Genomic DNA, 22500 nt, shown 5'->3' with positions numbered 1-22500 from the left:
TTCTCCTTTAACCGTCATTTACCTCCTGGAACACGGACCTCCTTTGTTGTCCCCTCGGGGTAAGAGATTCTATGTGATTCAATTTACAAGAGGGGGACGGCCAGAAATAGAGGCAGATAGAATGAATAAGAAATGAAGTGAAAATCCGGCGTGTGACCAAAGGGCAGATAAAAACGGCGCAGGCAGAGAGAACGATGCCAACGTTACGGCATGAAATAGATATGTATATACGACGTCGTGATATCTAGTTTCTGGGAAATGATTTGCTGTTGCATAGCTCTCCATTTCAGTTACATTCTGATTTATATTTAATCATTTTTTATGACTGAAATAAAAGAACGAGCAAGCTATATTTTGGCGTAGTTCTGCTTCCCTTTGCTTATGACGAATTCTAATATACTGCACATAATGTAGTCCGTATAATTTAACATTATTTTATGTGCATATTCAAAGCTGTATCCACTTACCGAAATTCATTATGTTATTAAATCTGTATAATTTTTTCCATTTTTAAATCTAATTACATATATTTTCATGAGTTTTATATAATTTCAGCACGATAATTTACACATCATTCATAACCCGTTATAAAGAGGTAGATTCGTTTTCCCCATGAATGTATGTTGATTTTTTACTCTTGAAATTTGTTGATCACTAGAATTCCGAGGAGCGTTTGTTGAAATTAATTGTTAACCAGTCGTTCACAATTCTCAGTAGGTTATTCTCACAGTCAATACTTTGTTAGTTGTACTAACAATTTTTCCTTTATTTCGCAGGGTCGAGTGATTTCCAGCACTTCACAGTAATTCCAGAGAGTCTGGAAGTCAGAGAAGGAGAAGACGTGTTTCTGCGCTGTGTTGTACAAAACCAGCGAGGGAAAGCTCAGTGGACCAAAGATGGCTTTGCTCTGGGTAAGTAGCACAAGTTTTCCTTTAGTCATTCTATTTGGAATTGAACTTTTCATGTGGAAGGAAAGTCTTAGTTTTAAGAAGACGAAGTGAAGCGTTTCCATGCTCCAGAATTTTTTTTATGGAACGATACTGAATGAATATGGAAGGGCCTCTTTTACATAATTTGATTTAACACAAGGATATATCACCAAATATGTTTGCACGTTATCAGTAAACACGTACACAGCGCAAGGGTGTAGGTTTATAGTGTTCACCTTTAACAGTAACCATAGAATTACCTTTATTGCCCAGATCTATAACAAACGATCCCATTTGTGGTCCTAGATAGCCTGGTTGTTCTGGTACTGCAGATCTCCATTTCCTTGATTGTCCAGTTGTTAGGCGAGGAATCTCGACAAACAGAAGTATTTAACATTCATTTTGCGACGGTGAAATTTAAATGCGTCAAATAAATAACTGGAGTATTTGATGATTTTCCATAACTGCAATTTTTGGGAGAGCTGAAATAACTCTTGTAAGTCTAGTAAACGAGACCATAAAGGACTTCTACTTGTAACTTAATTTCTTTAAAACCCTTTACTTACATGATTTGTTTTTGTTTACAGAGTACAAATCTCTAACTCATTAATTCATACTTTTTTCCGAAAGTAACGCGAGTGCTGTGCAATTTTTTTTTATTGTAATTACGATTTTCATATATCATTTCAAGATTCATTTCGTGGTAATTATTTCTGTCTAAACAATAAATGTTTACTGTTAATGAGCTGCGATATTAGAACCAAAAAAATATCATATGCCCTCATTTGACCTTTGGTAAATAGTAGTTTGCATATGAAATCCGGACTCCGAGTATACATCCATGACAGCATGCATGTATAGACACTTGATATTCATTTGATTGTCTGCCTGTGGCTAGACCATTATGTATTCATGTAGCAGTAGAACGGTGACAGATGGCGTAGGTGGTATTATGACACAAGCATACTGGGAGTGGAAAGTCAAATTGAATGATTGCAGAAAGCATGTGAATAAGGTTTTCTTGTGCTTTATAGTATGTAATATATTCAGTATTAAGCCACAATATCATTTAATATCCATTTAATATCAAACTCACTATATCTCGGGAGGGGAGCAGTGCCGTCAGTGCACCTCACACAATGTTCTGTAGGCAGTATTAAAAGGTGTTGGCTGCGTCCCTTTTGTTCCCTAGCTGCACCTACTTTTTATACTTCGCCTCCATTCCCTCTTCCTTTCCTCGGTCTTGCTGTCCAGCCTCTCTAACTGTTAATTTTGAGTGCAGTGGTTTGAATTTTATTTCTCATTTCCAACTTTAGATTCTCGTCCGATCTCCCTCTTTTCAGTGTCTGAAAGTGTCCCCCTGTGCTTGACTTAATACCATAAAATTCATAATTCAATCAGATTCACTACACCTTGGGAAGGATTTACACCCAGAGGGATTTACAATAGATGCGTCGAAAGAGCACAGGTTCGAATCGTGGCATGAGCCGAAGAAGTCATTAATTTTAATTCCCAATGGCTGTAAGTCATCCCAACGTATAGTTAATTTGATATATAACTGTATTTGCGGCATACTGATTGCTTATGTGAAAAGGTCGTCCGAGGAACAGTAACAAAAATTCATATATATGTATATATATATATATATATATATATATATATATATATATACACACATATATATACACACACACACACACACACACATATATATATATATATATATATATATATATATATATATATATATATATATATATATATATATTCTTATATGTACATACAAGCACACATACACACGTGTATATATATTTAGATTGATAGATAGATAGATAGATTGATAAATATTTACATATAACCAATCCATGTTCCTAACTGGCCAAAACGGCTCAGAAATGGTTACAGTGTGTCATAAAATGCTACTTGCCTGGCTCCACCTTCATAAAATGTGACTTGGGGCTTATAATTAGTGAGGTCGGCTCAGTATTTGCTCTTGTAAAATGTCCTTGAACAATCAGGGGAATTACGCGAATTGGTATTTGTTTTAGGCCAATATTTTCCATTCAGTGCCTTTTTTAATATTCGAACGTTCTTATTTCATTTCGGGGAATTTATTAATGTGCAATGGGGAGACTATCTTTAGCGTTTTTTTTACATGATTTTATGATTTTGAATAGTAATATGGCATTGTGACAGTTGGGCATAATGGTTGTCATGAAGGTTGTTAAAGTCATTATTGACTTTCATATTAGCTGTTAGCAGCGAATAAATTTCATTCATTTTGTTTCTCGTATAATTGCATATCCTAACCTCAAGTGACAACTCGTTCTAGCGCAGATCATTCGAGTCAATGAAGGTGGGGCATAAAGTTTTTAAGAAGATACACGAATTAGGGGAGAATAAAATTGTATTAGATGATTTTTCTCCGAGCATAGGTGTATGTTATACGAAAAGAGCATGCATACTTTATGCATCTGGTAAAATGAAAACCCTTTTGCGTACTCAAGGAATAGCAGTTTCCTGTATTCTTACGTGTTTCATGTAAATGGCATTGCTATAAAATAAGTCATGATTGTTCTTGGATATTAACACAAGACTGGATTCCTTGATATATCCGGGCTTAGGGAAGGATCAAGCTACATTGGAGTTTTCCTTAGTTCTTACTATTTCGTGCTGTGCTAAACTGAGACGATAATAACAGCGCAAAGGTAGTTAGTATGAATGATTGATCAAGAGGACCTCCTATGAAGAAATATAAAGTCTTATGCAGATTGTAGAAAAATAATGAAAAAAAGTAAATCCAAAGATGGTTCTTAGTTTAGATAATACTGAAGCACAGAATGGTACAGCTTCCTGCAAGATCGGTTCAACTTTACTAGATTTACAATCCATTTCAAGATATACTGCAGCTATTTCCCCGTTCCCTTCATACTCAGGGGAAAAAATCAGAAGTCTCAAAATAGCAATAAAGGGGCAGACGTGATATTAAAAAAATGGCCATAGAAGAAGAGTTATGTACAAAATAAAATGTACAGGAATACATATACTTATGTAGATATCAACAAAACACAAATACTTAAACCACCCATGGAATCTCGACTTACTTAGAAGTTATCCAGTTAAGAAATGCAAGAAATGCAATCTTAGATAACTAAATATAAATATGGCACGTTAAAGGAAGAGCAATCACAATGATGCTATTATTATTATTATTATTATTATTATTATTATTATTATTATTATTATTATTATTATTATTATTATTATTATTATTATTATTATTATCATTCAGTAGATGAAACCTATTCATATGGAATCAAGCAACAGGGGGAGAAGTAAGGGGACATACAGAAAGAAGAGATCCCACTTATTAAAAAAAGGGGGAAAAAATTCAATAAATTAATTAATAGATAAAAATGTATTCAAATGCAAAAGGAGAATAGTGTTATGGAAGTAATGCTTTGCATTCCCTTGAACTTCCCGCAGAATTTGCCCCAAATCTTACGGTTATTTCCGATACAATAAATCAGAATGCAATGACTTTTATGGATTATTTCCGACCCTATTATGTGAAGTTAATTATGTTGCTTGGATTTTTTGAAACTGTAATAGAAAGACGTTACTCATCGTGATTAATTGTTTGATTACTTATTTTATGTGCAATTGGAAGAGTTTAATTCTTTTTTTATTTTTAACGATTATATTTGACTCATTGAGTTATTCAATATCATTAAGATAAGAATATTGACAATTCAGTTGATGTTTATGACTTAACATTTCTTCGATGAAGATTCCGTATTAGGAATTTTATTAACCGTGAAATCTGAATGGAAATTACACGTTCGTTCTTTGCTCTAATAATTATCACAAAACAAAGATTAGAGTCTAATCTGTGTTTTGTGGTATTTCTGCTTGCGTTTTTTTTCAGAAAAATTACTTAAAAATTTCCTTATTATATTACTAGTACTGTTATTGTAGGGTTATGGAATCTATACCATATGACGTATCATCCATGATAATAATCAGAGTAATAATCAGAGTAACGTGCAGCCAAGCATTAAACTTAATGACAATTATGTTTGCCATAAGATGGCTATCAAGCATAAGATGTCTATCAAATTAATCTTCATGCAAAATGAATCAAAGGTTACAGGGTCATCCATCCTTTAGAAAGACAGACAGAAATAGAAATAGAGAAATGAGGAATAATAAGAAATTAAATTCATCGTTAAAGAAAATGTAATCAGGACCATTATAAGAATATAAAAAGTCATAAGAATCCTATTGTGTTGTAATGTCCTCTTTATTCGTAATAATGATCAAGTTTCTTTTCACGGTAATTACGGTAATGTAATGACATAAGTCAGAGTTAATTTGAGGCGCGTTGCCGTGAAGTTCTTCAGCTGACTTACCTAAGTTGAATGCTAAATGTAATTTCATCCTCTCGAGGTTCTACTTGTGGTTTTCGCTTATATTCTACAAGTAATTTAAGTAACCCTTTATCGAAAGTGATCAGATACATTTTTTAGAGATTGGTATTCAAAAGAAACTGTTTTTGTTTGTATTCCTGTCTTCTCAGTAAATAGATTTTGCCACCGTGCCTTTTCGGATACACTGACCGTAGTGACATAAGATTTCATATTCTATCTCAGGCGTCGTCTTTGGAATTCCTTGGGTCGTACTGTATATCAGTAGTCATGATCTCAGTGACTTTCAACTTGTCATACTTGTCACAAAGCATACGATCTCCCGGAATCTAAATTAAAACTGTAATGTTTATTACTTACTGCATTTTTCCTTCCTTTGTTTACCAATATATTTTTCTCAAAGCTACAACATATTCTTTCCAAGCCCTAGAGCATATGAGGTCATTCAGCGCTAAAACGGAAATTGACAGTAAAGATGTTTGAAAAGTGTAATAGGAAGAAAACTTCGCATTTGCACCATAAATCAATTTTTATATGAGGTTGGACAGTAAGATGGAAGAAGGAGATTATGAACGGAGGTACAGTAAAAGGAATGTAAGGTGCTGCAGATATGGGCCGAAGGGACGCTGCAAAGAACCTCAAGTAATCATATTGGCGCTACCCCCAATAGTTCCGAATATAACCATTTATTTCAGCACATAAGAATTCTTTACTTTTGTGTATTAGTGCATAATTACCCATATAATTCCGTAGGTTTTTTTATTAGTGCATAAATACCCATATAATTCCGTAGGCTTTTTTTATCAGTGCATAAATACCCTTATAATTCCGTAGGTTTTTTATTGTTGCATAAATACCGATATAATTCCGTAGGCTTTTTTTTATCAGTGCATAAATACCCTTATAATTCCGTAGGTTTTTTATTAGTGCATAAATACCCATATAATTCCGTAGGTTTTTTTTTATCAGTGCATAATTACCCTTATAATTCCGTAGGTTTTTTTTTATCAGTGTATAAATACCCTTATAATTCCGTAGACTTTGTGAATCTTTTTACATTTAGAAACGATTCATAAGAGTGATAAATACGCAGGTAAAGTTACAATTCAACACTTATACCGGACAAATAATAAAGAGCATATCCCTTTCTCCAACATTTATGATAAGGAAAAAAAATGCTATTCATCAACGTTTTTGCATCACAAGTCTAATAAGTCTTTCATGCAGACTGCAAAATATTTGTGTGTGTCCTGGAAGTAGGATATTTCACGATGTTAAGTTTGGTTGATCAAAGATAATAAATTATGCAAATGGGGTAAGATTTAGTTCCGATGCAGGATGAGGCACCATTAGTTAAGAAAATTATCCTCATCGAATTTTATCAAACACTGACAAAAAAAACTGTGTTGATGGAAGTCGAGACCTTTTTCAGTATTTTTCGATGCATATCGTTATAATCTTATCTCCTGCCTTTATGAATAAATAATGAAACAGTACAGGAATTGAAGATTTCGTAATTCTCTGGTTTGTATATTTTCAAACTTCCTTTAATGTTTCCGTCTGATGCATTTTTCTGAAGCTCGAAAGGAAAGTTGTTGTTAAAATATATATATATATATATATATGTATATATATATAGATATATATATATATATATATAGATATATATATATATAAACTATATACACGTATGTATATATATGCATACATGTATATATGTACGTATGGGGGCATATGTGTGTGTGTATGTGTATTTCTTTCCAAGGATGTCATACTGCTCTAGGTTCACTGCATTTCTATGATCGTGAGACCACAGTTTTTATGAGCGTAATTCACATTTTGTAAGTATATAATAATATTGTTTAGGTATATGATTATTTATCTTTAAACTCTAATCATAACCAAGAAAGAGTTGAGAGATTTGGTCAATTACACTTTCGGAAAATAACTTCACCTCTTCATACCAAATCGTTTCGTAAGCGATGAAGCGTAAGGAAATTACTCGTAGGCATTTTATTGATATCAAATTACGGTTTGGCCCATGATGGTAATTACGTAATTCCTTGACCAGCATGTGGAAATTAGATACGGTTGGTGATCTTGCATTGTGGGTAGTTCCACCCACTCCCTCACTTCCTCCCCTACCAAAGCAAATCCAACCCTCCACCCCCCCCCCCAATCAAAAATATTAAAAAAAGTTGAAGGCGGGTGATTCTTTTGAATTCCCGAACCCAAAATACTTTGAATATTTCATAAACTTCAAAGGATAAAAAATACAATGTTCCAATACTTGCGCGACTGAAAACTATATTGAAAAATTCTTTAGGATTTGTCGTACAAAAGTGTTACATTGTGGGCGTTTTGAAATATTTCTATAGATATTTTATAGAGTGGTTGTCATCCATAACTTCACTGCTTGTTTTGTTGTGCGTAGTGTTCATTATTGCAACTGTTCAGCACCATTATTTATATATATATATATATTATATATATATATATATATATATATATATATATATACACATACACACACACACACACATATCTATATATATATATATATATATTATAATATATATATATATATATTGTTGGCCGAGTCGATAATGTCACTGAAGTCCTGATTTCTCCTCAGTCCGCTGCTTCGAACCCACGAGAGGACGAAATTATTATCAACTAAAAAAATTCCCCTTCGGTTAACAGATATGAAAAAGATATTAATTCCGAGGTAGAGCGAACTTGAATATTAAAGGACATTTGTAGCTTAACACACACACACACACACACATGTATATATATATATATATATATATATATATATATATATATATATATATATATATATATATATATGTATATATATTCCCATTGTACGCTCACAACGAGTTCCAAATTAAATAAATAAACAATATATGCATAACATAAATATTTATGTATGAATGTATATAGATAACATATATATATATATATATATATCTATCTATCTATCTAATATATATATATATATATATATATATATATATAATATATATATATATATATATATATATCTTTGTGGTATATAGTATTAATCTATATACATTTATACATAAATATTTATGTTATGCATATAATTGTTTATTTATTTATTTATTTATTTAATTTGGAACTCGTTGTGAGCGTACAATGGGAATATAAGTATTTGAACTGGCTAAGAAAAATATGAATAGGTGAATTTTGTAGGTGTGTATGTGTGTCTTCTTGTCCTTGTGTAATATATTTTGATGCTTGGTTACGAAAGTAAAATAAGATAATTGCAGGATGTGTGCAAAAGTCTGTTTAGAAACTTCTTGGTGTTCATCTGTAAGCCAAGGTAGGGAAAAATGGCGGGATGGTTAAGCCAACTCTCCTTTATGGGAGTGAAGCATGGATGGTGAATATGAATGAAAGCAAAGTGCTGAATTGTTCGTGGAGTATAACTGCCTTAAGGAAAATATGTAGGGAGGAGAAATCATCAGAGATGGAGAAATTATAAATAGGTGAAACGATATACAAGTATTTTGAGATGGTTTAGTCATGTGGGGAAAATATGGAGGATGGTAGTTTTGAGAGAGAGAGAGAGAGAGAGAGAGAGAGAGAGAGAGAGAGAGAGAGAGAGAGTATAATTCGAAAGCATGAAGAGAAAAGAGGCGAGAAAGACCTGGGAAAATAGAGAGCTGGCTTGACAGAGGTACTGGAAAGAAAGTGCCTAGACATCCATTAAATGTGAGAGAATATACCAAATGAAATTGAATGGCTCAACTTATGCAGTGGGCTTTGACATACCACTGACTGGACTGCCGTAAAGGTATATGAAATGGCTGGTGGTTTCATTTCTTTCATCCTCGGGGTTTCATCAATGATTCGGCGATGAAGCTGTGAATATGAATGCGATCACTATGAGTGTTTTTATTTATGTATCTTCTTTTTCAGTCGCTCATGCATGCATGGGGAAACGGCTTAATATTAAAGTAAAAATGTATTACATTATGCGCTCGTACAGTGACAAGCACCCGGGTAGAATTATGAAAATACATAATCAAGTCTGTCGAAGAACTTCCTTAAAGCAAGAAATGTATCATGAATGTTTTACAGTAAGAAATGCATCATGAATTTTGCTTCCACTTCCAGCATTTCACGGTCAAGTGGGGTAAATGAAAGTGCATAGCAAAATGTCGATTCAAAGGGCGGGTCGTTTAAATCAACATTTCCGAATAAAATGCTTGAAAGAAAGCTGACATGAATTTGACTTATTAAAAGCGAAGATGAAAGGAATTATGCTAATGCGAAATGGCTGCTATAAGAAGGGTTGATTATGCTGTTAGCTTCAGGTGTTATTATGTTCTTTGAATGCCAGTAAGAAATGGTGTGCAGTTGCTTTTGGAAGTGACTAAATTTGTTTTTTATGTATATATTAAATTGGATACTTTGGCTTGAAACAGAACAGAATTTGCCGTTCCATGAAAGCTATTCGTATGTGACATTTGTACTGAACGTTTGGAGTTTAGTTCTATTGAAGGTTGGGTGAAGAATGTATTTTAGGTGAAATGGAATATATTTGTCAAATGGAATATATTTGCCAGGGCGTGTCGGAACGGTAATTTCTTATCCTTAACTAAACTGGGTTTAAGGAAAACCGACGGTCCTCCCTAACCCCCAAAAAAGGGATAAAATTCATCGAACATAGAAGCATGTTGAGAATTCCAAATCCTCGGTGTTACCGGGACGAAGATTAACGTTTCTCCTTGAAAATGCTGATATAATTTTCGTACTGAATTAAGGGACTGCTGAAACAGTTGCTGGATAAAAATAAACCTAAATTCCTTATCGAAGAATGTGGATCTCACAATTATTTAAAAACATGATTTTCGTATTCGCCAATCGGATTCGAAGTTGGACAGGTGTAATTAGAGCCAATTGGGAAACTGCCATTAACTCATTTTAATAGTTAAAGTTTATTGTGCGGAAATTAGGTCCACTTAGCAATATTACTCTCTGACACGTATGCGAACGTACACACACGAACGTTTATGAAACGTTCACACTGTCATGTAATAAACGTTCGAAAGAACGTTTTAGTAATCTGATAATATATTTAATCCACGAATTGGTGTTTCTGAAGCAATAAGACGTTTCAGTTTCAGAAAGAAAACGGAAAGGCCACATAAGAAGTTGCTGATCTCACCTGAATTGCTCCCCGGTAAGGGTGTAAAGATTTAGCCAATATCGAACTAAAAATCAGACCTAAGCTCTCTTGTCTTTGGGTTATATCTGAAATGGGGCAACTATACCAGAGATGGTTCTTAGGAAAGCTTCCTGGTTTAGTATGTTCTAAATGGCAGAGACATTATCAGTATTCTATTAATCACCTCAGTTTTGGTTAGCATTTTTTTTTTTTTTTTTTTTTTTTTTTTTTTTTTTTTTTTTTTTTTTTTTTTTTTTTTTTTTTTTTTTTTTTTTTTTTTTTTTTTTTTTTTTTTAGGGGCTGGTATATTGCGGTGACTGACGAGGGGTTCGGTTAGTCATACAGTTTTTTTTTTTTTTTTTTTTTTATCTCCGACTCAAATTCTTTTTCAGTTTTAGCATAGAAGCTACCAGTAAGGAATACTATATTAATTTATCACTCATAGTTTTGATAGGCAAAATTGATCATTATACACAACTCCAGTTCCGAATAGTCTTCTCTTATATAAGTATATATCTGTACCAGAAGGCAGTATTACATTACTATGGAAGCCATTCTTTCATGGCCAGAATTCTTATTCGTTTTTTTTTTTTATCCACGTGACACTTATCAAGATATAGTCACTCTAAATAAATGTCAGTGACAACATCGGCATCATTTTTAACGTGCCATAGCATATCCCCTTGAGGAAATTAAGAATACGCCTATAATTGATCAGTACACAAAGAAGCAGTAATTATTCAAGGAGAAATTAGAAAACTTAGCAAGGCTTGTGCACAGAAATTCCAACCGATGGGGCGGTTATTTATTCATGTAATTAGTTTGTAATCAATGGCTGTAGATGACCGAGTGCCAACCAGTTGAAGCAAGGTAGCGATAGATAATATTTTCTACCTAATATGACCAAAATATGTCATTTATCCCCAATGGAATTATCATTTTGCCAGATGACCTTTACTTGGACAACGGACGTCACCAGCCTTACCTATCAAATTATTTATAATTTTACATTATTTTTTTAAGTTAATTATTTTGTGCTATCAAATTGTTTAAAGTTAATTATTTTGTGCTATCAAATTGTTTAAAGTTAATTATTTTGTGCTATCAAATTGTTTATAATTTTTCATTATTTTTTTATGTTAGTTATTTTGTGCTTCATTAAAGTCACTTTTACAATGACAATGAGGAGTTGATAATTATTTCCACCAAACTTCTTTACATTCTCAAAAGGTGATTGTCACAGCCAGATTTTTGTTGTATTGAGTATATGAAATAAATTCCAGTTCACAATAACCGTCTTTTCGATTGTGTCGGGTTCTCCACAGTAGACCTTGTATATTAAGGGAGATGATTCTGTCGTTTCTCAGTATCAGGCAGGAAATGATTTCCCACTCTTATTATTCTTTTCATCTCTATGTAAAGTAGCTGAACTCTCATACTTTTAATATGCTAATTACCAAGACAATAAAAACTTTTGCTTTGAAACATTTTTGATAATGGATTTAAGAAAGTATGATAATCTCCTAATTAATGACTGTTTTTGTGTAACACTGAGGAATTATTTTTATTCTTGGCTTTTGTATCCGCTAATGTCATTAGCATAATATGCGGGGGTACACGGATATTTATTTCTTGTAAAAACGACTGCAACCAATCTTTTTACTCGCAGATATAATTCGCTTAATTCGCTTGCATAATTCAGGCGAATTGTTGTTCGTATTTTACATTTGAATATAATATGAAAATGGTCGAACACACTTTCAGTTCTGTTAACATTTCGACTTATTTCTATAAAGAGGGAGGGAGGGGGAATATAGGTAAGATTTGACTAGTACTAATAGAAATTGCCGAGATCCAGTTGGCATATAGATCTTAAATTGATGAAATGATTTATCTATTCTTGTTGGTTTTAAACTTTAACTTAAAGGAACTGGCTGTCCTCAAGTGTATTTAGCCAAGGAATACTCCCGAGAATACAGGGGTACTAGAATTCCCTAATTAATGAATTTTTGGTATAATGGAGAAGTAGGAAATTGCACCATTAGAACCCTGAATATAATTGGAAACATCCAATAGATAAGGACAAGATATCTTGGCTGAATGTGAATCTCTCTTCAAGGAAAGGGGAAGAGATTGAATCGTGGTAAGGTGCGTGTACTATATTTAATTCAGGAAGAGAAAATGGAACTGGGAGAGAAGGAGTAGATGTGATTTCAAAGCCTAACTCGGGAAAGACACTTGATTTACAGGAGAACACTGTGCAGTAGGTTACTGCTTGTATGATTTAAATCAGAACAGTGAAAAATCACCACTATAGCCAACAAATGAACTCCACGAAGTATTTGAAAAAAAAAAAACTAGAATCTTATTTACGTACTTTAGAATGTTTTGTATGAAGTACAAGGAAGTGTGAACATTGTTTGTGATATTAATGCAAATGTTATAGGAGCGAAAGTTAAAGAGGGAGTAATTACCAAAGAAGGTACCCTCTAAGAGAGATTGCAACGAAAATAGTCTACAATTTATTTATTAATGTTAGTGGTCCAAATAATCTTGCAGCTATACTCACTGTTTTCCAACACCTTGTGCGTATTCAGACAGCAGATATAGAAAGCGAAAAGACAGCATAGCCATTGATTGAGAGAAGTAAAGGATACAGAATAATTCTAAGAAATAAAGTGGAGCAGAAGTCGCCAGTGGTCACTAACTTGTCATTGCCACACTAAAGCTAAATTGCAACACATCACACAGAAAACTCCACAGAGTATACGGGTTTATTGCAATAATTCATGCAGGTGCAGGCAAACTGTGAGGGCTGGATGTGGATGAATACAGGAATGGATAGAAAACGCCATAAAATACTGATAGAAAAGTTTCTAACTGAAGATGAAGAACGTTAAACAGAGCGTGCTATGTGCTTAAGTGTAGATTGTGAGGTGAAGCAAACCATAAGATGAGAGAAACAATTCATAAAATGAGAGAAGAAATGGGTGATGCTTACAGACTCACGCATTAATGGAGAACCATTGGTTCTAAGTTATCTATAGACAAAGCTGATGAAAATAAATGTTTGTGGGTGATTTGAGTAAGATAGAGGAAACTGAAGAATACTAAAACTCGCTGATGAATAAATTCACGTTTTTTGAAGTTGATCAGTAATAAGTGATACCTAGAGGATGGCTGAAATCACTGCATAGATGGTATTAAATGAAAATCAATTAGCACCTAACATATTGACTGCGCTGTTTAGCAGAATATAGAATAGTTAAACGAGGTTTGACTTCATCGGGTGTGATAAATGTGTTTAATATAACCCCGCCTGACTAGGCTAGAATAAGAGATTGATTTATAAAATGACAAGAGATAAACAAACTGGTGTCACTAAGGCAGGAACTGTACAGATGAATTTTTCTAAGACATATCTGGCAGCAGTGTGTTGGATTTAGAAATCCATTTGTGATGGCTTTCATTGATTATGCAAAGTCAGTTTGACAGTTGAGAATATCCTTGAGCTAAGACGGCGCAAAGATAATTTCAATAGAGTCCTGTAAGTGAATTTACAATAAGCAGTGGGATGCGACAGAAATGCGTTATGTCACCTTTCTTGTTTGTCCATCTCATGAATTTTATGGTGAAAAACTGGTTGGAGATGAAAGACGTTTACATTCGGTAAAAACAAGCTCTAAAATGTGGGGAGAGCTCTAGAATATACAGAATGCCGCAACATTTACAAAGCTTGCTGAATAGAATGCTTTATATATCTACGGAGATTAGTCTTGAAATAAATCAAAGTGCATTAGAAATTGTGAGACAGGTATACCCAAAAGGGGGAAATAGCACTGTATAGAGTCAGGATTAATGAATTACAGTCCCATAAATATTTAAGAGAATAATATCCAAAGCATGTTCTCTTAAGTTCGAATTTAGTGCAAGAGTCAAATATACAAACTAAACAATGATAATAAATCTGAATAAGATTTGGTAATCAAATAGACTGAGATTGCATATTCAATAAAGTAATATTATACATTAGAACACTGTATCATTACTGCAGTTCTCTTTGTCGCTGTATCATCACTGTAATTCTCTTTGTCGCTTAAATCAAGTAATTGTCAGCTGTGGCATCAACCAGTGTTTTTGTCAATCATACCCGTCTGATCTCTTTCATCCATCACCGAAATTAACAAACTTACTTCTCCGCCACATTTGCTCTCCTATAAATTTTCCGGGTTGAATATTTTCCAAGATATGAATTAATGAGATGCATTAGACTCTTAGTTTCCGTTTATTTCTTGTTTGAACAAACATATTCCTTGGCATGGAAGCGCAGATTTCCATAACAGGAAAATGTAATGGTAATTATCAATTCCTCCATTCAGCGGAGGATCTTCCAAGCATCAGATACAGCTTGTGTTTGCCTGCGATGCTTTCTGATAAGAGCATGTCGAAATCCAAATACCAATTTCGCTTGAATATGGAAAGGCCGCGTTGCTTTCCAAGTGATCAATGTTTATATATGAAAATTGTTAAAGCTCTTCAGTGGTTTAACTGCATGAATGGATTTGACGGTGATTATATTTGCCTGTTTGTGAAGACCTCAGTCGTTCTTGTAATTAAGGATTAGTAGGAAGTAAGTCTCGTCTGTGAGACAGACTAGAACCCGTCACCAGGCTAATGTTATTTAGTTAAAAGTCTTGCTAGCTGATTTTGGTGTTTTGTTGATACAAGGTAATTTGAAGTGTGAGACTGCGTTGATAGTTTTATTTGTTGTCCTGCCAGAAATTGTTGGTTTATCAGTGTGTTTGTTACATGGAAAGTATTTATGCTATTAAAGAAACCTACCAAACAAGCCCTGTGAACAAAATTTTGACCATAACAAATCATGCAACTTTTTTATATATTTGCCAGTAAACCAGCGTTTTTAGAATTGAGTGATTAAAGAAAGATAGAGAGCTAATTTTCATTTCTATTCAAAATGCAAAGATTTTTATGAAAAAGTGTAATTAACTCTCTTCAATCAGCTGGTTGCGTCACCCAATCAGCTGTCTTGTCAACCTTCCACTTTTTAGGATCATGCTCACCTGTTGATGTTGGGTGGATGTTTTAGATAACATTTTCGTTATTATTTTACCCTGAGCGTCAAACCCTGAAAAACTTCTTTTTTTTCAGAAGTGCATATAGAATTTTTTTCCCTATAATTTAAGAAATATAATAAAAGCTAGATGCATTAGTTGAATGAAATTGTGATACCAATCGTAAGAAACTTCTCTCAAGACCACGGAATACCTACGTACATATGAATCTGGTTTTATATTTCAAGTTTCGGTGATGAACACTGGCAAAGACCACAGTAAGAAGTTTCGGCTTTTGTGCTGCCAGTTGACAGAAAATTTCCAATAAATAAATCAGCTGTAGAGGCAGTTTTTCTCTGTTTCTTTCCTCCAGGCTGTAAGTTCGCCTTGGCCACAAATGGAGTTACCTTGGTGGTCAAAGATACCACAAGAAAACCTTTTTCGATTTCAAAGTTTTCATGTTCTCGGAATGACTTTAATTTACTATTAAAGTAATGAAGCGTTCGCTATTTCTTTCACTTTTTCTCTAATTTGCTCTTCACTGCCCCTTTCCATTCGTTTGCCAGACTGGATTCTTAATTACAAATCTGAATAAACTCTGCAGAGTTTCGAACTTTGAAATGCAGTTGCTTGTTGAGTGAGTGCAATGCTTGCCACCAGAGGTTTAATTTCCTGTGACTCCTATTCTCGCTTCATTTAGTTTGATATCTACGCTTTTATTCTACATTTTTCAGGAATCCGGACATTTCTCATTATCACTTTCATATTTATTTGGTTCATCTCAATCATGATGAACAGGAACATGTTGCTGCTTATATCTTGTCTAGGCGGTTTCGTAGTTTCATGGATTTGCATGAAAAAGTTATAATGTTAAGTGTTTTCATCCTTTTCCGGTTTGTCCTGTTCAGTTTTACCACAGGTACGTGATATTTTAAAAATAAATTGCATTCGTGTGATATCAGCTTTGCATCTTATCCACTCTTGCTTTCGTTTGTTGAACTTTTCTAGGTCTTTTGTAGGTTTCATTCAAACTTACCATCAATTTTATTAAAGCATCTTGCCTGTGTGTGTTATTTTTTTTCTTCATTTTGAGGTAATTCTGCACCTCTCACTGTTACTTCTTGTGTTTTTTAGCTTATTTTCTTTGAATTCGCCGTCCATTTGCAGTAAAACAAAATGGAAATATTTGCTGTATTCAGTTTAACTTACGTACACTTTTAAAAAACGTTTTAATCGGGTGTTATGATATCGAACTTTTAAAAAATCTTATATAAAGATCAGTTCATCATAAAGTATATGAAACGTGTAATTCGGTGAAGAGAACCTTAATCTATACATATAGAAAGGCAATTTCTGTCTGTCTGTTCGTTATGCATGGCCAGGCTACGAAAGCTAGGGCTACCAAATTTTACCATAGACTCCCCTCCCCCGCCAGGAAGGTTTTAGTCAAAATCCAAAATTTGAGGGCCGTTCTTACGGGGCCATTAACCCCTCTTTTTCATACTCCCTCATTTTTTACAACTTTTGGAATTGACAGCAAACTCTTCGGATATTTCACAACTTCTTTGGCTTGACAGGTTCCCAAGTGATTACTTATTCTAAAAGTGCCTGCATAATCTACCCTGTAGGGGTTGTCATCACGGATGGCATGCCCCTTTTTATCGTGAGCAACGATGGGGACAGCAGCTAGTGTTAGATATATCGAATGGTCAGATACTCTGCGCTGAATTTCTGATACCGAGGATGGATGAAATTTTAATGTCATGTGACTCCTAATATTCATATAATTCTTCCATTTGAATTGTCGGTGGATTTGGATTTGAATGATTCAACCCTTTAACTTCTGAAATGTTCTGGTTGATTAATACTAATTCCTTGTAATATATACCAGGTTGGTAAGATCATCAGTATTTTTTGTGGTAACTCTGTCAGGTGCCAATCTATATCTTGATAGGTAGTTTTCTTGGTGTTATTGTTCTTAGGTTATTTTCTTGGTCTTGGTGTTATTGTTCTTTAGACATAACTGGGAATGGCCATATATGTAATTGAACTAATTTTCTCGGTTCAACTATATACATAATAGTTTAAAAAACTAGGATGAATCAAATTCCGCTTTCCTTTTATTCATCATTCACCCACGCTTTTGTGAATTTCCTACTCGCAAATTATAATAATTAATTTTCATTGTGCAAAATCTGCAAGAATTTTTTCGTAAGATGTAATTAACTTACTTCATTTGCATTGTTGGGATGCACTTTTATTTCTTTCTTTTACTGGTTTGTTCTTTTATTTCTTTCTTTTACTAGTTTGTTCTTATGTTTGTCTATTCTTAATAAGATTTTCTATGAAATTCGTGCATGGACTTTAAAGAAAATTTGACCGAAGTTGGGCCTTGCGACTGACAATTAGTTGTCAGAGTTTGGGAGAGATGGTCTGAAATTCTGGTAATGTTCACATGATCTCCAGCTGATATGGAAGCTCACTCATATTTTTGGTTTTGTATGCGGTCGAGTTTTAGAAAATTCTCACACATTTGTGGTAAACTTTGTGAATTTATTAGCAACCCTTACTCTAGTTTCACCAGGGTAGATTCCTCGGAAAATCTCTATTTCCTATGCCACAAGTAGAAAAAATTATATACTAAAAGCATCATGAGAAACGGTGGAATTTAATTATCAAGGTATAAAGGTGACTGAATCAATGCTAAATCTATTCCAAGAACAACAACAAAAATGCCGACCATTGATGAACCTTGGTTGGATGATTCTATCGACTTTCATACAAAGAAGTATTATAGGATAAACAGAGGGAGCTGAATATATGAAAACATAGCAGTTAAAACCCGTATTATAATACCTTTGTTATTAGATATGCTTTATACTTTTACCGATGGAATTCGTATCAGTAATCTGAAACTCAAACTATTAGACCTGGAGTATCATCTGAAGACGAGAAATTGAAAATTAACCTTTAAGGACTAGGCGGAGCCACTCCATAGGCCCTTGGAGGCCTAAGAGTCTGTAATCGACTTTTCTGTTCTCATCAAATATGTATTTCGTTTAAGGAGCACTGGAAAATCTCAGACAATATAGACGGTTAGTTTTCCCAATGATATGAAGAGAATATTGGGTGTTTTCTTTGTTTTCAACTCTATAAGTATTATTTCCTCTCTCTCTCTCCTCTCATCTCTCTCTCTCTCTCTCTCTCTCTCTCTTATTTCAAATAAATATAATATAGATATATATTTATAAATTAGATATATATATTCTCTCTCTCATAGATATCATATATATATATATTATATATATATATCATTATTATTGTGTATTCCTACTTTCAAAATGCATATATCCCCTCTTTGACTGTATAAAATGTTATATAGAATTGTGCAACATTTTTTCAGATTCCTAGATAGCTTAGAGTTAGGATGTTTTAAAATGTGTGTTCAGATTTCGCATTACATAATGTAAAAAGAATATATATAACGTAGAATGTAGAAAGAGTGAGAATATCTTTGTCCGTTCAAAGCTGGAGTTGTTTTTCCTAATCTGTCAACAAGTTTGATTAGGGACCTCGAGTCTTCATTGTGTTTTGGGATTCTGTCATCACGAATGATAAGGGACTTCTGCTTCGGTTGACAAAGACATACGCATATGTCTTTGTCAAAGCCACGTGCAGATTACACATTTTGTGTATGTAAAGTTGCGTAAGATTTTGAAGCTTCTAGAAAGAATTGTTGCCTAAAACGTTTTGTGTCATCCCCTGTCTAGCTTCCATAAGGGAGAAGTTTTTCATTCGGGCTTAGATACTCGAGGCGTTCAGATCTCTCTCTCTCTCTCTCTCTCTCTCTCTCTCTCTCTCTCTCTCTCTCTCTCTCTCTCTCTCTCTCTCCATCGTATAGCACTTTTGATTTTAAAGTAACGTAACGATTTCGTACTTATTGAATGGTCACTTGTAACTTGTCGATTTCAAATTTGATATTTCTTAGAGTTTGTTTAGTAGTATTTAATGTTTTTGTGGAATCTGAACAAACATTTTTGCGAGTGTATTGTGTAACGGCGCCTGGTTTTGTGAAAGTGTGAAACAAGCCTGCAGCAAAGAAAGAGAATTGGTATACCAAAAAGGTAAAGTGTGTTATATTTTTATTAGTTGCAACTAATAACTGTGGTTTGGTAAAAACTAATAACAAATAACTGTGGTTTGGTAAAAACTAATAACTGATGGTTACTAAGGTTTGGTAAAAACTATTAATTGATGGTTACAGTGGTTTGAGAGAAGCTATTTACGTTTTTACACATTGCAAATTTTTCTGTTTTGTTTGTTATTTTTTGTGCATATGTTCATTTTCTTATTGAAGTTTGTTTTTATTTTATATTCTGTGTGATTAATATTTTTTGCCATTTTGGTATTGTCCACATTTTTCTGTATTTTCATTTGCATTCACAATTTAGTTATTTTCATTGCTTAATCATTGCACATTTAATTAAATTTAACACTTGTGAATTAATTTGCATTTACTTAGAATTCTTTTCAAGTTTTATTGTTGTTTAGCACTTGTGAAATAATTTCCAAATTTCAATTATTGCCTAACACTTTTGAATTTTGATTGAATTAATTTTCTTGAATTTTAAGATAAATTAATTTGATTTAATTTTACTAAATTGATTCAAGAATGAACTAAACTTTACTTTGTTTGCAAGTAACAGTAATTTTCCCTGATATTGTGAATTTCACTTATAAATTTTGAGTTTAATAATAAATTTTTGTTTTTAAAATTTTTATAAGTGTTTTCATTTCTAACCAGCATATTTGCATTTGATTATATTGATGTTAGGTAGAAACATAGAGTGGTGATTGATCTGTTTTCTTTCAATAAACTTGAAATGACTTAGAACCAGGGATTATTTAGACTTCTGAAATCAGGGAAATACTTAGAATTTTAAAGTTGTTGATGGAGTGATGCCCTTTGATTAATTTAATTACTTACAAGATTACCTCACACCTGTTTTGATGAACTTAGCCGGATTTTCTGCAATACTGGTAAGTTGTTAAGGGATCACTGTTGCCTTTAGAGTATTCAGTCGTTTAGTACCTGTGATGAGGGTTCAGGTGTCTGGCTTTCCTGAGGTAACAATGAATGAATGGTAAGCGTAGTAACCAGATACTTGGCACTTCGTCACAATATATATGTATATATATATATATATGTATATAGATAGATATATATATATATAATTATATATTATATATATATACTATATTATATTTATATATATTAGATATATATATATAATGTATCGATGGCTTTTGGTATTCTTCTCCCGTTGTAAGTACATTTTCATAATAATATTTATAATAATAATAATAATATTTTCACGTTGTGAATATATTCAATCCATCCCCTATGATGGTCTAATGAGAAGATAATTATGCAATATATGTTCTTTGGAGGAATAGTAATTTCAACCCTCGTCAAGGTGAGTGATCTTAATTAAGTAAGTACAAATGCTCGAAATTTTTTTAAACTTTAGAAATGATGTACAAAGGTCCCGTTACAGCAAAAATCATGGATAGTAAGCGAATTAATAATTCTCGCATATATTGCTTTAGTAATACCCAAATGCTATAAAATGTTCGTATGCTGAAGACAGCTAGCTGATTAACAAAACCCAATTTTTTAATTACTAATAAAAACAAAAAATAAAATGTTCTGTTTCTATTTCAATTTTTGTAGTTAGCGAATGTTTTTTTTTTTTTTTTTTTTTTTACTCCTAGGACGACTTTTTTTTATCATACGACCCCAGTATCTACACACACACAGACACACACACACACACACACACCTTCCCAAACTGTGTTCTTAATTACAAACCTGAATAAACCCTGCAGTTTTCCATCCCCCAGATTCAGTTGCAAGTGCAATGGATGTATTGCCAGCTTGTCGCAGGATTGATATCGCGTGTTTTCATTCCCCACTTTCCTTTTATTGACTTTTCTTATTTCTTCATTTTTCTATCTTGTAGTGTTTTTTTTTTTTTTTTTTTGTTCAGAGTTAGAGACATTTGACTTTTTTTTTTTTTTTTTTTTTTTTTTTGCCGTGCTGCGATTACTGCCGTTTGATTTGCATAATTAGCGCTTTTTTTTTTTCCTTTTTCCTCTTTTTCACATCAGCGTTATTGCCTTTCTTTAGGTCGGTATCCGGTTCAACTTTACCCTGATTTGCGAGTTGGCCTTGGATTCATGCATCTTTGAATATTCCTGGTAATTTATACTGTTTTGAGATTTGCTGTTTTTTGGTGCATGATATCTTACATAGAAGTTTAACGCCAGTTGAATAAACGATTAAGCCACCAGCTTATAAGTTGTTACCAAGATCGGAAAAAAAATTATTCTGGATCTTTAAACTTATAATTGAATATCATTATGAACACATTCTACTATCATGTTCATCATATATATATATATATATATATATATATATATATATATATATATATATATATATATATATATGAGGAATTACTTCATAAAGTAAATATTAATATACTTTATTACAAATGCAACACTGCTTAGAAGATCTAACCTGTATATGCTGTGAGACAATTAGTTGGCCATTTTTTTCTTTATGTCTGCCTCCTGTTATTCTTTTCTCTGTCTCTCTGTCTCTCTCTTCTGACTCCCCTGCCTGTGTGCTTCCTCTTCTCAAATTGGGTTCTTAATTACAAAGCCGAATAAACTCGACGGAGTGTTCCGCTCTGAGATTCAATTGCATGCGCAATGGATGTATTGCTTGTTGCGGCTGGCTTGATTTTATTGTCTCTTCTCTCTTCCTTTGCCTTTATTGTCCTTTCTCGGCTCTGCGCCTTGTT

General features: G+C 33.2%; 1 protein-coding gene across 2 annotated transcripts in view; it reads left to right on the top strand.

The window, feature by feature from the left end:
- Positions 1-22500, top strand: part of LOC135213026 (nephrin-like) — a 620764-nt gene that overhangs the window by 400866 nt on the left and 197398 nt on the right. For both annotated transcript variants that reach the window (XM_064246838.1, XM_064246837.1), the window contains exon 3: positions 777-911. In XM_064246838.1, the coding sequence (XP_064102908.1) occupies positions 777-911 (135 nt within the window). The remainder of the gene's footprint in view (positions 1-776; positions 912-22500) is intronic.

The sequence above is a fragment of the Macrobrachium nipponense genome, chromosome 42, assembly GCF_015104395.2.
Source record: "Macrobrachium nipponense isolate FS-2020 chromosome 42, ASM1510439v2, whole genome shotgun sequence".
Classification (NCBI taxonomy): Eukaryota; Metazoa; Arthropoda; class Malacostraca; order Decapoda; family Palaemonidae; genus Macrobrachium; species Macrobrachium nipponense.
Note: the sequence above shows the minus strand (reverse complement) of the source record. Positions and strands in the feature narration are given on the sequence as shown.